The sequence below is a fragment of the Aythya fuligula genome, chromosome 16 (assembly GCF_009819795.1).
Source record: "Aythya fuligula isolate bAytFul2 chromosome 16, bAytFul2.pri, whole genome shotgun sequence".
NCBI lineage: Eukaryota > Metazoa > Chordata > Aves > Anseriformes > Anatidae > Aythya > Aythya fuligula.
The window spans coordinates 13,913,340-13,927,849 of NC_045574.1; the positions used below are offsets into that span (position 1 = coordinate 13,913,340).

Here is a 14,510-nt window from a genome sequence, read left to right on the forward strand (position 1 = left end):
CTGACCTTTAGAGAGCGAACTATGACACCATATAAAAGCAAAACAATGCTCAGAGAGTGGAAAATTGTTTAAAAACTTCTAAGGTCCCTTTTGTCACATTGCATTTTAATAAGTTGTCTGGAGTACCTGTGCAAATGTGCATCACCTCTTTGACTCAGATTCCGCTCCTGATGGCACAGCAATAGCTGCAATTAAGGCTTGTACTCTGCTTTAAGTGTACAATTCCTTTTTTTTTGAAACATTCAGAACATTTGAAAAGAAAACAACATTTACATTTTTATTTGAGCATATAGAGCATTTTTTCCGGTTGCCTACCTATGGGATGTCTGATAAACCAGCATTAAAATGTTCCCAGCCTTTTATAAATCTGTGCAGACTTCTGTTAAGTCCCCAAGGTGGATTTCTGCAGCGAGCAGGCTGTGGCTGTGCGGTGTTAGCGGCAGGTGGCAGCAACCCAGCCGCTATCGCCCTGCTTGCAGCAGGCAGCTCCTCTGCAAGCCTGGCTTCCCAGGCCCCCGAGGAAAATGGGATTCTCATCTCTCACTTAAAACCTCAAGTTCTTTGCTCTGCTTCCATCCTCTCTCGCTGTGTGACTCAGGGATGTTGGTGTCCCAGTGTCCCCAGGGCTGGGCTTTGTTCTGGGGGGTGTCACTGCAGGATGTCTGCAAACAGATCTATGCTAGTTTCCTGCTATGTTGCCTTCCTTCTGGGGGAGACTTTCACTAAGAATAGGGGTTTGGGATACTCCAAACTTAATATTTTCAGTGATGAAAGCTGTTCTGCTTTCTACTTTCCAGTTTGTTCTGATTTAGTGAATTTCCCAGGAAAATCACAGTGAGATTTGTCCTTAGAAGCAACAAATCACTTCCTGCTCACTTCAGATAACTCCAGATCCACCAAAACAGTAACATCTCTGTATAAGACATTGATACCTCAGCAAACCATGGTGGGAGAAAGTGATGTGACCCCCAGATGTGCTTGGTGTCCCTTGGGAAGGGAAGCAGAGATGCCCTGAGCAGTATGAAGCACCTCTCTGAGTGTGCATTTGTCACTAGTGATACAAAAGGGACCTTAGCCTGTGCCTCTGTAAGGTTTTACTCTGCTGATGGTGTCAGAGGGTGCCCCCAGAGCTGAAGGGTGCCCCAAGGTGGCTCTTTGTTGCAGGTGAAGGTGGCCCAGCCTGAGGTCCTGCTGGATGGGCTGTCGCCCAGCACAGAGTACTCTGTCGCTGTGTATGCGATGTACGGGGAAGATGCAAGTGATCCAGCCAGCATCCAGGAAACCACCTGTAAGTGCTGCTGCTTATTAAGCTGTTATTAAACCCTTCAGGCAGGATGGATCTGTTACAGGAGGTACTTCTCATATTGGGCATGTGGCTCGTAAACCCTGCCTTATATTATGCAAATATCAGTCCCTGAAGGGACCTCTAATCCCTTGGTGAGCTGTGAAAAGGTGTGATTTTCCCCTGGTAAAACATGACTCCTGAAAGAGCTGTTCCCCGAGGTCTTTTTGTTGGGGGGAGAAAAGGGGAATTACTTTACCATTTCTCCACCTAAAGCCTTTCATGACACACCAGAGGCACCTACAGCAGTGGCATGAAGAGAATATTTTCCTCCATGGTGAATGAGTTTTTTGCAGTGCCCTTGAGTCCCCCCCGATACCTGAGCTTCTCCGAGCTCAGCCACGCGTCCGTCCGTGTCAGCTGGGAGGCTGCATCTCAGGCGGTGAAGGCTCACCACGTCACCTACGAGGCGAGCGGAGGGAGCAACACCGGGGAGGTGAGTGCCCACTATGGGATGCCAGACACTGCCCTCTTCTCAGGGAGCAGTCTGCTGGCAGGATTTTAACTCCAAAACGGGCGTTTTTGAGGCAGTTGTCAGCCTTCTGCCCTCTGCAGCTGCCTCCATGCTTCTCTCCTAACTCCTCCTCCTCCTCTTTTGCAGGTTGAGGTTCCTGGCACTGCAACATCCACCGTCCTGAGGCCTTTGTCCTCCCTTACCCAGTACTTCATCAGTGTCAGGTCCACGTATGATGAAGGCGACTCCTTCCCGATTACTGGCAATGTTACCACCTGTAAGTAGGGAATGGAAATGGGTTTTGTCCTGTTTACAGGTGGCACAATTGGCTTGTGTGTCTAAACTGGGATGCTTTCAAGACTGGTCATAACAGCAGGTTATGACCCAAAGCCTTGCACAAAACCCAAATGTCTGATTTTTTGTGTGGTACATGCCCAGCTCTGTTATGTTTAAAATGGGGTGGAAGGAGTAAACAAAGGAAGCAGATGAGGGAAAAGCACTGTGTGTTGCTAACCTCCGTGTCCTTGGGAGCGTTCTCCTCTTTACAGTACCAGAGCGACACATGTCCTCCCCACAAATGAAATAATCCTCCTTAATTAGGGTTTTAGAAGTGATTTACCCCTCTCTGTCCTGATGGCTGTTGTCATTTGGGCCTGAAGAAGCGAAAGACAGGCTGGGCTCGGACATCTGCTCAGTTGGTGTGTTGCTCCCCGACCATCTGCTCCCCACCTTGGCTCTGACGAGGCGCTGTCAGCGCTTCAGCTCCGTTTCCTTCTGTGTCCCTCAGTAAAGGTCCCCCCGCCGCGGGCACTGAAGGTGACCGAGCTCTCCGGGAACAGCCTGCGGCTGCAGTGGGAAGCTGTTGCTGCCTCTGACGTGGTTGTCTATCAGATCAAATGGAGCACAGCTGCTGGGGAGAAGCCTCAGGAGGTACGGACCCGCAAACAGCTGGGGAGGATGGGTTGGATTTGGGTCTGCTTGATGGCTCCGTGCTCACCTGCAGGAGTGGCAAGGAGAGATGCAAATCTTTTGGGGTTAATGGGCTCAAGAAATTCAGCAGATCACCACCACTGCATATGCAGTAAAGATGGGGTCTGGCCTGGGCCCTGCTCTGCACATTGCAGTCATCACCTTGAGTGCTGGAAGCAGGAGCGGCAGGGTCAGAGTCCTCCAGGCTCTTTGAAGATTGCAGAAGTGTTCTGGAAAAAACCTCAAGGATGAAATTCAATAGGGACAAGCAGAAAGTATTAAGCTTAGGCAGGAATAATTAACTACAGGTATACAGGATGTCGAATAAACCGCTAAGAAGCAGTTCTGTAGGAAAAGATCTGGGGTTGCAGAATATCACCAGCCCACAATGTCAAGTTGTTGTGGAGAAGACAAAGATAATACTCAAGTATTTATGGTGGTGATAAGCAGTGACTGCTTTGGGGATACTGCTCCTCAAGAAGGATGAGGACATCTGAGGAGCATACAGAGGAGAATGACCAGACCCAGAGCTGATGCAGCAGGGGAGGGGATGGACCAGGTGGCCTCTTTCATCTCAAGCCCTTATTTTCAGTATGAGTGCAAACAGCAGTTGAAGTGGATCAAATATGCATGAGTCTCCCATAAAAGGCTTCACATTTGGGCTGGAACAGGGGTATACTGGGGCTTCTGTTCCCAGTACAGCTAAAGGATGGAAACTAAGCAGATGGATTTCATGCTCGTGGCAGGTTGACTACCGTTTGTTAGAGCACTGTCCCATGGTATTGATATAGCTTTTAAATATAACTGGCCAGCAATGGATGGGCATCTACCCTGCATTAGTTAGGGCTGGAACTTTGCCTTTGCTTAGATTTGTACAACCCACAAGAGTTGACTTTGTCCCCAAAGCCCTGTGATAACTCGTTTGTGCCTGAAGGCAGTCTGTGAGCCAGACCTTTGGATGGCATGAACTAGCTTGGGGAAGCCTGGGGATTCAACTGACTCATTTCTTGCCCTGCTGTAGCTCTCCATCGCTGGAAATGTGGCAACTGCTATCCTGCCAGGCTTGCAGAAGAACACAGACTACAAAATATCCATCTGGGCCTACTACAAAGATGGTGCTCGAAGTGACACGGTCTCTATTCAGCACAGGACCAGTAAGTGATCGATGTTTGGTATCCACAGCCCAGGAATAACAATAAGGGCATGGGATCCCTCAGACCCAAGCACAGACCAGCAGCTCAGATCTGTTTTTCTGCAGCTCTTAAAACCCAAACCTGAATGTCTAAAAGTGGCTACAGATATTTAGGTTCCCATCTGAGCATTCTGAATTTCCCCTGAGAAAAATAGGCTGGGCAAGCATGAGCTGGCTGATCCATTTCTTTCCCCTTCTGTATGGTGTATTGATGAAAATGCATTGGCTTTCTGTAGGGTGCTCAGCTGAATGTGTTGCCTAATGAATGTTTCCTGTTAGTAAAATATTATCTGCTAAGGAGGGTGAGGACTTCTTTAACTACATCATTGCTGAGCTATGCATCATCTGAGGACACTTAAAAAATGAGAGAGAATCCTGTAGGCAGACTCAGCATGGAAGCATTATCTAAATCTCATTTTGTACTGGCTGGATATGAGGTTTAAAAAGTGGTATTCCCAGAGGTCCTCTTAATTAATATTGCCTGTATAATGGCTTTCTTGGCAGTGAATGGAATACAATTCATTCAGCAGCAGCAGTTCTCTCCTCCATCTCTCAGCTCTCAACCTCTTTTGCAGAATAGTCTTTTAGGCTGGTGTTGAGCTGATGAAGCTCAGAGTAAATGGCAATCCTGGAATAAGAAGCTCAGGTTTTATTAATAATGAATAACAATAGCATTTGTTTACAGAAAGCTAACCTCAGGCAAGTACCTGGGAGCTGCATGTCAACAAGAAAAAAATAATAACGAAAGCATCCCACAGCTCCATAAGAAAAAAGGGAATATTAGAGCTGTTTAGAGGCTTCAGAAAAGCGAATGACTATTTTAAAGCACAAATTGCAAAATGTTAAAGGAGCTTCCTCAGCCCACTGCAAATACCATGTGATGGTGCTCTTCTAGGTGCATTTGGGCAAGCAGTCCTTGCTTGGACCCAGGATTCCTCCTGTGGAGGAGCAGGGTGCAGAGGCTCAGGAGGCAAGTGAAAAGCACAGATGGTGTCCTCTGTGCCAGAGGTGCTTCCTTCCTCCTGGGCAGCTTCAGGAGCTGACCTTTCCCCTGGCTGTCAGATCCATGCCATCAGATTCTGCAGGGCCTGCGGGCTTTCCAGAATAAATCCGACTTGTAAGAGTTTACTTAACTTTCCTTTTGTTCACTTAAACAGAGCCTCCACTTACGTCAGCTGAATGAAATAGCCAATGCAGGCAGCAGAGATGCAGAGGTATAGCACAGCACTAATAATAGCGTCGTTGAAGTGACTTTTCCTCCCACACTTGTTTTCTTCTCCGCTTTACCTTGCGGTGATGCACAGCAACAGCCTCCAGCCTGATTCAGCTCCCAGCAAAACTTGGTTCAGCTTCAGGGAAAGTAGGCTCATTTTGTCCAGAAAAAGGGAAGGAAGATCAATGAAGATGCAAATAATCTTTGTTCATCGTGTGCTCTAAGGTCACCTCAGACTTTGCTGGGTGGGCAGAAGAGCTTGTTTGCACTGCAGGTAAAACTGCAGAATAGAAACTTCATAGCCTGGGTGTGTGTCCTTGGCTGTCTTTAGGGCTCACTCATCATTTTTAGTCTCTTCTGGGGAAAAAAAAAGTTCATTTTTCTCTTTCCAAGACTTCTTTGTCTTCATATCAGTGCGGGTTTAAGGCCAGAAGTTTGTACAGACCAAGAAACTGCTTGGAAACAAACTCCTGGAGTAGGTGACCCCATGCTCTTGAGTCCTGTGTTTGAGCAGTGGATGGATTTAGCCCCCTCTGTCTTTCCCTTACTGACCCCCAGCCCCTGCCCAGAGAAATCCCTCCAGCATAACAGCCTCTGTTGCCAGATCCAGTTCGCTACACAGTGGGACCCCAGGGAAAGAAATGCATTTACATAATTAAAAGCTGCTCAGCTTTCATCTCCGGCAAATCCTGTTCTTGCTGACCATGTCTCAGCCCATCACCCATTTGGGATACATCCACATGTTGTGGTGCAGGGCCAGGAAAAGGGGAGTAGCTCAGGCTTTGTACATGGGTCCCCTCCCTGAGGCTGTGGGTGGTGGTGTGAGAAGAGCTAGGCAAAAGTGCTGTGTGCTGGATACTTTTTTTTTTTTTTTTTTTTTTTTAAGAATTATTTTAAAAAAAAGGAAAAGCCGAGAAATAGTAGAAATGATGATACACGAGCTTTGATCCAGGCTTAACCAGCAATCAAGCTATTTTTACACTATTTCCAGATCTTTGCTGAAATACAAGTACAGTTTGGTCTTTGTGGAGGCTGTTCTTTGGTGTTTGCCCACGATACATACAAAGAATCTCTTTTCCTTGTGTTTCCGGAACTCTTCTCCCCATCAAAGATTTATTTATTTATTTATTTTCTTTTTCTGGTCCCAGGCTTTGAATTTCTGAATGCTTGAGTTGTACCATGTTGTACTCGGGCAATCCTCATCCCTCCAGGCTCCATTTCCTCCCCTGCCTGGTCCCCGAGGTGACTGCTTCTGCTTCGAGCCCTGGTCAGCAGCAGAGCAGTGAAACATTCAGGAAGGGACCTGGAAGCACGCGAGGCTGGTCCCATTCACATGCACCGCTACCAAACTTACACACTGCTCACCTTTAATCCCTGGCACAGATTCCCGGAGCCCACCCACCAACCTCTTCATCGACTCCGAGAGCCCCACCAGCCTCCAGGTCCACTGGAAGCCCCCCGAGGGCCGTGTACAGCACTACAAGATCACCTACAGCCCTGTCTCTGATACCGGTGCTCAGCAAACAGTAAGACTCCAGCTCCTTTGCAGGGGACGGGCACCAGAGCAGAGGGACACGGGGACAATTTCACACCCAAGGGAGCCCTGCTCACTCCAGTAGGACATGCCCTAAGGATAAGTGGTTTGCAGGAGTACAAACCCAAATCTCTTCCCTTTACTTGCTGGCATGGTGTTTTGTGAAGAAGACTTCCAGGTTTCCTTGTGATTGTTACCTTTTTTGTCCGTCAAAACTGCTAAAATAACTGCTTTCTTCTCTCCCTGAACCAGGGAAGGGAATTCTCCAAGGCAGTGTTAGAGGATCAGTTGTCCCTCTGACTTGAGGAGGTTAAACTTGAACCTTTTAAAATGCACATTTGCAGACAGGTTACTGTGTTATAAGGATCTTTTGACCCATCTGCAAGGAGAATATTGGGGCATTTACATATTTACATAGGGAAATGCTCTTCCCATGGACACAACTGATCTGATGGCAATGTATAGCCAAGCTTCCTTGGTTTACTTTTACCGTTGCCTGAACAAAGTGGGGATGATGCCCTGAGCATGTCTGTTCTGACACACTGCTAGAAACGCTCAGTGTAACTCCAGGGTTTGAATAAGAGTTAAAATGGGAAACCTGCCCAAACGCTGAGCTCTTTTTTCCACTGTACTGTAGATCATGGCTTCTGGGAAAAGCAGCAGTGTGACCTTGCAGTCGCTGCTGCCTGACCGAGCCTACAAGGTCATCGTTTCAGCTGTCCACTACACAGGGGAGAGTGAGAGCACATCTGCAACGGGCCGGACAGGTGAGTGAACCCATCAGCACATGCATCTTCATTAGCCTTCCTCTACCAGGCCTGAGGTAACCTCTACAGCAGCAGTGATTTCCTTGCTTGCACTGGGCTATGGCTGGGGTCATGGTTTTGCTCAGCAGGGTGGACTGCTAACCTGGAACAGGGAAAATCCTCCCCCAATTTCTGCAATTTATTTGCAATTCAAGGATGAGCAGGAAGGGCTGGTGGCCATGCAGATCTTGAGCCAAGTGTCACGGTTCTGAACAAGAGAGCTCACGCGTACGTTGCTTTCTCTTTCAGCTCCTGTGATGTCTAAACTGCCTTCGATACGAGGATTCGTCCCATCTAAAACAGAAGGTAAGTCACCCATAAAGGCTGGCTTCGGTATTTTATTTATTTATTTATTTCCCTGTAACACATCACACAGCATGGGTCCTTCAGGACAGGCAGGAGCTGGCATGGCACTTCTTGACAGACACCCCTAGGGACTGTGAATCTGTCCAAGGAGAGGCTGGAACCACATAACCTTAAAAGCAGGCTCACCCAGTAAAGAAACTGATGGGGTATTTAAAGGGTTTCTGCACAACTTGACCAAAACGGAGCAAGGAGAATAATGACATGTTTTAAATTAAAGTTCCTTGTAAAGTCCCTTATTAAATTTAATGAGCATATGTTCTCCTCGTTGATATAAAGCAAACTTTGAAGCGGACTAGTTGTTGAATTAACAAGGTTATAAAAAGCTGTTAAGAAGGAAATACTGGAATACAGATATTGTGGCATTAATGCTTTTTCCTGTCTATTTGAAATTATTCTAAACAAAACTGCAGCTTTAAAACTTACTGAGGGAAGCCAAGAAGGAGATTAGATGAGTAAATTTTAGTTTGCACCCAACAAAGAAAAGAAAACTAGACTTGGTTTTCAAGTGGCTTATTGAGGAACTGTGCAGGTGTTCAGATCACAGAGGAAAATGCTGTGAACTTTCAAGTAGAAAACAATTATCCCCTAATGTTGGTGTAAAATTTATTACAGCATGTATAGCTATGATCACTGGAAAGATCACAGGAGAAAGACTAAATTGTGTAATTTATCAAATAATTACTCTTTGAAGAAGTGGAGATAATATGTAATAATTTTGGCAAGTCTGTTGGATGAGCAGTAAAAGACTCAAACACTGATATATAACCAAGTTACTGAGAGAAATGGTCTGACATTGGTGCAGGGGTGGATGTTTGTTGTACAGTGACTGCATTCGGCTGGGGTTTGGGGAGAAAAACAAAAAAACAAAGAGAACAACAAGACAGCAGGAATCCTAGGCTGGGAGTCAATGAAAAATCTTCAAAGCAGAAGTGCACACCGTCAGTGCCAAGGTTCCTTTACCCTGACTCTGATGTGCTTTGTCTGAGCTGAGCATTGCCAGATCAAAGAGCTGTGAGCAACCCAAGTGCTGGAAGGAGGTGAGGACCCCCAGGGCACCAGCGAGACGGACACTGGGGTCTGGGCGAGGGTTAGAAGGAGCTGCCTGACCCCCAGGCAAGGCAGGCAGATACCTGGTAAATGGGCAAGACCACAGCCTGTTTATATGAGTTTGAAGGGAAGCTTATTTTTCTTCACCTTGCTTCAACTCTGAGCAGTGGTTTGCATTTGGAAAGCTGTTTGGTTTCTGTAAAGAGCAGGTGTGTGGCTTGTAGACGTGTGGGACTGTCCTGCATGCAGGACATTGCTCCACAACCAGGGGCTGTTCAAGTTCAAAAAGGTTGTTCTGAGGCTTAAGCTTCAGTAACTGATTTCTTAATGTTTCTATAGATTCCTTTAATGGTTTTATACCCAATTCTATGGGAATTATGGTATATGTACGTAAACCTATGTATTAGGTCAGATAATGGAGGTCATGGGATCTTGTTAGCCTTTGTGTTTTAACTCTTGGATTCAGCAGTCCCGCAACCATCAAAGTCATTTCTATATTTTCCCTTTCTTTTTGTGTTTGATTATGACTTGATTATGAATAATTACATTGAACCTCCTGTGGACTTAGGAAGCTCATGTGCCATGGGGAGGATGGGACACCACCTTTACATTTTTAGATCTTTTAAACAAAATTAGGTATGGACAATTGGAAGCCTTGCATTTTTGATGAGGTGTGAAATGGCATGGATGTAAAAATAGCAATATAAAGGTTATAATGAAGCCTTAGTATAATGATCTGCTAGATTCTATTATACAGATGACCTAGAAAATCACTTATGAAATAACCCATCTTGTCAAGTGTCCTTGATTTTCAGGGATGTTTCTCATTTTGCATCAAGCATTCCCTTTGTCCCAGCTCCATCTGGCATCCATGGCCTGGGATTTAAATGGCAGCAGATAACTGAAAGTAGCATTCGTGCACTGGTTCCTAAAACACTCCCTTACCAAACCATTTATATGGAGAGTGCTCGTAACCACGGTGCCTCACGTTGCAGCCTGTTCTCCCCAGCATCCTCGGATTTTGCTTTCTGCCCTGTGGCATATTAGAGGATTTATCAAGTGAGTTTCTGAAAGGGGACCTGCAAAACTGCCAGAACTCTTCGTGTTTCTCAAACATGAAGAAGAGCAAAAAATTAGGCATACTATAAGGATCCATGTAATTGGAGTGTGCGATGACACCAAGCTGTGCCTTATACCATGTCAAAGTGCATGTGCAGCACTGCATCTTTCCTCCCTTCCTGGCTATTATTAAAGCAAAAAAAAGCAGGTTGATGCCTGAATTTTTACTAAGTGTATTTTGAGTTTCTGGTATAACATGTGGAACTGACGATATGTTTATTTTACAGCGTCGCTAATATGCATGTTTAAGTAAAAGAACTATTAAAAAATTTAAGTGTTTTGATGTCTGTTTTAAAAAGAAGCTTGCAGAACATAATGCTCCCTTTTATTTCATATTGCAAAGTGCTAGGTGTTTTAGTCAAGAGAAAGTGATCATGAAGATGTTTGATGATGAAAGACGATCTTTTTTTTTTTTGTTTGTTGTGATGAACAAGGCAAGGAAGAACCTATATGTCTGCATAAACATAAATTTTGTACCTGTCTCCATATATCTAAACAAGGTTCAAGGTTAGACTCTGAATTAAGCCGTGTAATATTGTGATATTCACTGTTTTTTGCTGTGTCTTCCATTACTCAGCCCAGACGAATTGTGTTTGTTTTGCTTTAGTAATCCCCTACTCTTTTTCCCCTAATTTTTTCCCTTTTATTTTCTTCCCACAGCCTGCCCCACCATCAGTTCTGCTGCAGGTTCCATACGAGGTACGGTGTCATACCAAGCCCACACAGTGCTGGGCTGTAAATGTTCAAACAATATCTAACAATATCTTGCTTTTTGAGAAATATGCAAGAGCTGATTGGGGGGAATGGTTTTCCTGCCCTGAGGGAAAGGGGAGGACTCTGTGAATGAAACAGGAAAACAGCCTTTATCAGGTGAGACCTGAGCCCCTTCAAATGCTGACAGTGAAGACCACTTTTCAATCTGAGGGCCAGGAAAGAGACAGATCCTACCCCAATCTGAATGGCTGAGTGTGTTTATAGAATATGGAAGACGTGGGTTAAATTGCTGAGCTGCCAGGGGCTTGACCCTTGTTCTCATCTGCATCCAGGGTGATTGCTCTTCTCATCAGGGTCTGGGCTATTATTTCACAAGTCTGTCTTTGTTGCTCAAACAATCTGGCTTTATATGAATAATTATTATTCATTGGGTGCAAGACAGAATTAATGTGTTGCTTAAGGCTTGTACCTGAGGCATGGGACAGCCTGCTCCTTTCCTTGCTCTAGTGAACACACAAAGTTAAATGTACGCAGTGGGGTGGGACCAAAACAGGGAGAGAGCAAAAAGAAATGGCTGAAATCATTGCATGGCAGATTCACATTATATTAATAATATGATCATGTTACAATATGGTTATAATTGTGCATTGAGCTTTGTTTTGCATCTTTGCACTACTGTGTTTCATGCGTGTTTTAATGCAACTCTAGTGCCACGAGCCCTGTATCAGAAATAATGATATTTATTGATCAAGTAATGATAATGATTAAGTAGACCATTTATTTTAGAAAACACCCTCGTAATGTTATAGGGGAAAAAAGTACAACCTGGAGCAACTTCCAAAAACAAAATAACTCAAACCAAGCAACTGCAGGAGACAGTAAATAGTGAAAGGGTGAGGGAATCCAGACTGAAAAGCTCACGTTGTAATGAAGTTGTAGCCCTTCCATTTGCAAGAGAATGAGCTATCTCCTTCATCCCACCCTGCTGCAAACTCAGATAAACTAAAAAAAGAATCCCAATTGCAAGATCTTGTCTTACAGAACAGAAAACTGAAATGAGAAAATGACTCAGAGCTTTAATGATGAGCCAGGGAAGTGAGATGAAGCTGCTTGAGCTGGAGAGGCGATGTCAGAGATGTCAGGGGAGAACCTCTGTAGGCTGCATAAGGCAGGTCACCCCTGGGTGCCTCATGAAAATAGAGAGGAATGGAAATGCTCATGTTTTAAAGTTCTTTTCCTTTTTCTGTGACTCTTACATATACAGCATTTCAGAGCAGAAATAATTCACTCTTCCTGCCAGCAATTACTGGACTGGTTCCACGTCTTTTGAAGATAATATTTTTGCATCTATTTGAAATGAAGAATTTTATTTTTTTTTTTTTAGAGTAATTTCTCACTTGTTTTTCATTCGGGAGATTTGAAAACAAAATCATGGCAGTCTCCATCTTTAGTACATCCTTCTCCAAGAGGCAATTACAGCAAATGTATGCAGAGGGTACAGACACAAACTGTTTTCCTTGGCTGCCACTTGTGGAACGTGCTCCAGGTTTCTAGTGAGTCTGTCCAGCCTTGCTGATGTCTGCTGCTGTGGCCTTTTCTCCTGTTGCTAGCCAGAAGCTCATTCTACCTGCTTTACCATCACACTTATTTTTTGGTCACTCTTTTCTAACCACTTAATTTTCTCCTTTTCTCTGTCCCAGGGTTTGATATGATGGAAGTGTTTGGCTTAGTAGAGAAGGAATATTCCTCCGTTAAAGGCATAGCCATGGAGCCGTTCATATTCAGCGGATCCCGCACCTTCACGCTGTTCAGGGACACTCAGCTCACCCAGAGGACCAGGTGGGAGCAGAGCTGCGACCAGCATTGTGCTCGCTGTTGGGCTCATGCATACACATTAGCTGTGCTCACGGCAAGGGGAGATCACTGATCTGTGTATGAGTGATGAAGCCCCACCGGCAACTTCAAAATTAAATTGTAAAGATGATGAGCTAAACTTTTCATTGTCTGGAAAGAATGTCAGATGTTTTTCCGTAATACATGAAGAAATTAACCTTGGACTTGCTTCAAGATGAGTACGGGATACATCCTGCAGAAGTTAAGAGGACACAACATGGGTATTCGTTATTCATTTCTGTGCAGCCCAAAATTTTCAATTTCCATTTTACAGAGTCACTGATTTTGCAGCGTTAGTTGCTGCGATGGACATAAGGCTTATGTCACGTACAGGCACTGCACGGTCCTTCAGGCATTCTGCCCACAACCACGCACACTTCAGTGATGGCATTTTGAGGTCAGGTTTTCATCTTCAGTCCCTCCTCCCAGCATCTCTGGTCTGCAGGCAGAGCTTCGCTTTAGAAAATATTTGTCTCCTGGCTGCTCTTGGTAGCTTGATCTTTACTGCTGAGAAGGAATAACCACCGAGGGTTGTGGCTTGACCCTGTTTGCTGTGTACGAGGCCATTCCACAGAGTCCCAGGGGCCAGGCAGCTCCCATGACCTCACTCATTTTTAATGATAATAAATCAGGAATGCTCTGACTCCTGACATTCAGTGCTACTTTGTTTAAAGCCTAATTACTGAGGCACTGGCTCAGCCTAATCTTAGTTAAAGAAGCAAAGCTTCTTAGAGTACACAGGATGGGGGAGATCCAGAGAGCTCTTTGGTGTAAATACTTGGAAAATCATGGGCAAATCCTTTTCTTCAGCTGGTATGCATGCCTCTCCAAGGATATTACACCATCAGAAGCAGAGAGAGAATAAGAAGCTGACATTACTTATGAATCAGTCCTGAAAAGATGCTTGATGAGTTGTGTATGCCCATGCAAATGCATCTTGTTTCAGATTACAGATGTATTTCAGGCATAACCAATTTGACCTTCTTCGCCTCCCTGCAGTTCTGCCCAGCGCTCCCTGACGAGCTTGGCAGTGGCTGCAGAGGAAGCCAGGTCCTGCCAGCAGCTGCTGACGGGCTTTGCTGCACGCTCATGAGTTCCAGAGCTGAGCCCAAATTCTGCAGCTGGGATGTGGGGACACAGGGGACGCCTTCTGGGGGCTCTGTGCTTATCCTTCCAGGGCATTTCTATTGATTTCTGATCAGACTTAAAACTATACCTAGTGGTACATGATCACCATTCTTCCTCCTTTTTGAAGGGGATGCTTGGGCAAGAGTTTTGGAGCCTGACAGGTTGTCTGATATTTTGTAAGCTCTATTTTGACAAGCATTAAATCTGCACTTGCTGCGTCTTTGGCGCTCCCTGGGGCAGCTCTGGCAGTGATGGACTGACACTGACTGCTCCACCTGGGTCTCCCCATGGCACCAGGGGAAGCTCCTCGAGGACCTCACAGCGTGTGCCCAGCACTCAGCTCAGGCTTTGACAGCCTGAGGGGGATGCACAAAACAGGGCCAGGCTCTCTTGTGGCATATCACATTCAAGTCCCATGGCTGAAGCTTTTCTAAGCTGTCCTGCTGAAGAAACGTGACAGGTGAACTCTGTCTGAAGGATGTTGTCTATTGGCTTTTACTGCTTTAAAGAACTAATTCTTGTCTCATTTCAGCGACGTCCACCTCTTTGCAATCCCACCTGAGCACACCATCAGCTTCCTCCTGCGCCTCCTGCCCGAGACCCCCAAGGAGCCCTTTGCTGTGTGGCAAATAACAGACGAGGACTTCCAGCCCCTCCTCGGTGTTAACCTTGACCGTAAGGTTTCATGTTGAATACGTTAACTCCAGGTATTTGCATACCTTTCTGCAGGCAG

At 45.5% G+C, this 14,510-nt stretch overlaps 1 protein-coding gene across 2 annotated transcripts in view; it reads left to right on the top strand.

The window, feature by feature from the left end:
• COL20A1 (collagen type XX alpha 1 chain) overlaps positions 1-14,510 on the top strand; it is a 44,195-nt gene that overhangs the window by 15,267 nt on the left and 14,418 nt on the right. For both annotated transcript variants that reach the window (XM_032198637.1, XM_032198636.1), the window contains 11 exons: positions 1,165-1,288; positions 1,639-1,778; positions 1,944-2,073; positions 2,584-2,726; positions 3,787-3,919; positions 6,554-6,696; positions 7,342-7,471; positions 7,760-7,816; positions 10,703-10,741; positions 12,457-12,595; positions 14,310-14,452. In XM_032198637.1, coding sequence (XP_032054528.1) covers positions 1,165-1,288; positions 1,639-1,778; positions 1,944-2,073; positions 2,584-2,726; positions 3,787-3,919; positions 6,554-6,696; positions 7,342-7,471; positions 7,760-7,816; positions 10,703-10,741; positions 12,457-12,595; positions 14,310-14,452 — 1,321 coding nt within the window. The remainder of the gene's footprint in view (positions 1-1,164; positions 1,289-1,638; positions 1,779-1,943; positions 2,074-2,583; positions 2,727-3,786; positions 3,920-6,553; positions 6,697-7,341; positions 7,472-7,759; positions 7,817-10,702; positions 10,742-12,456; positions 12,596-14,309; positions 14,453-14,510) is intronic.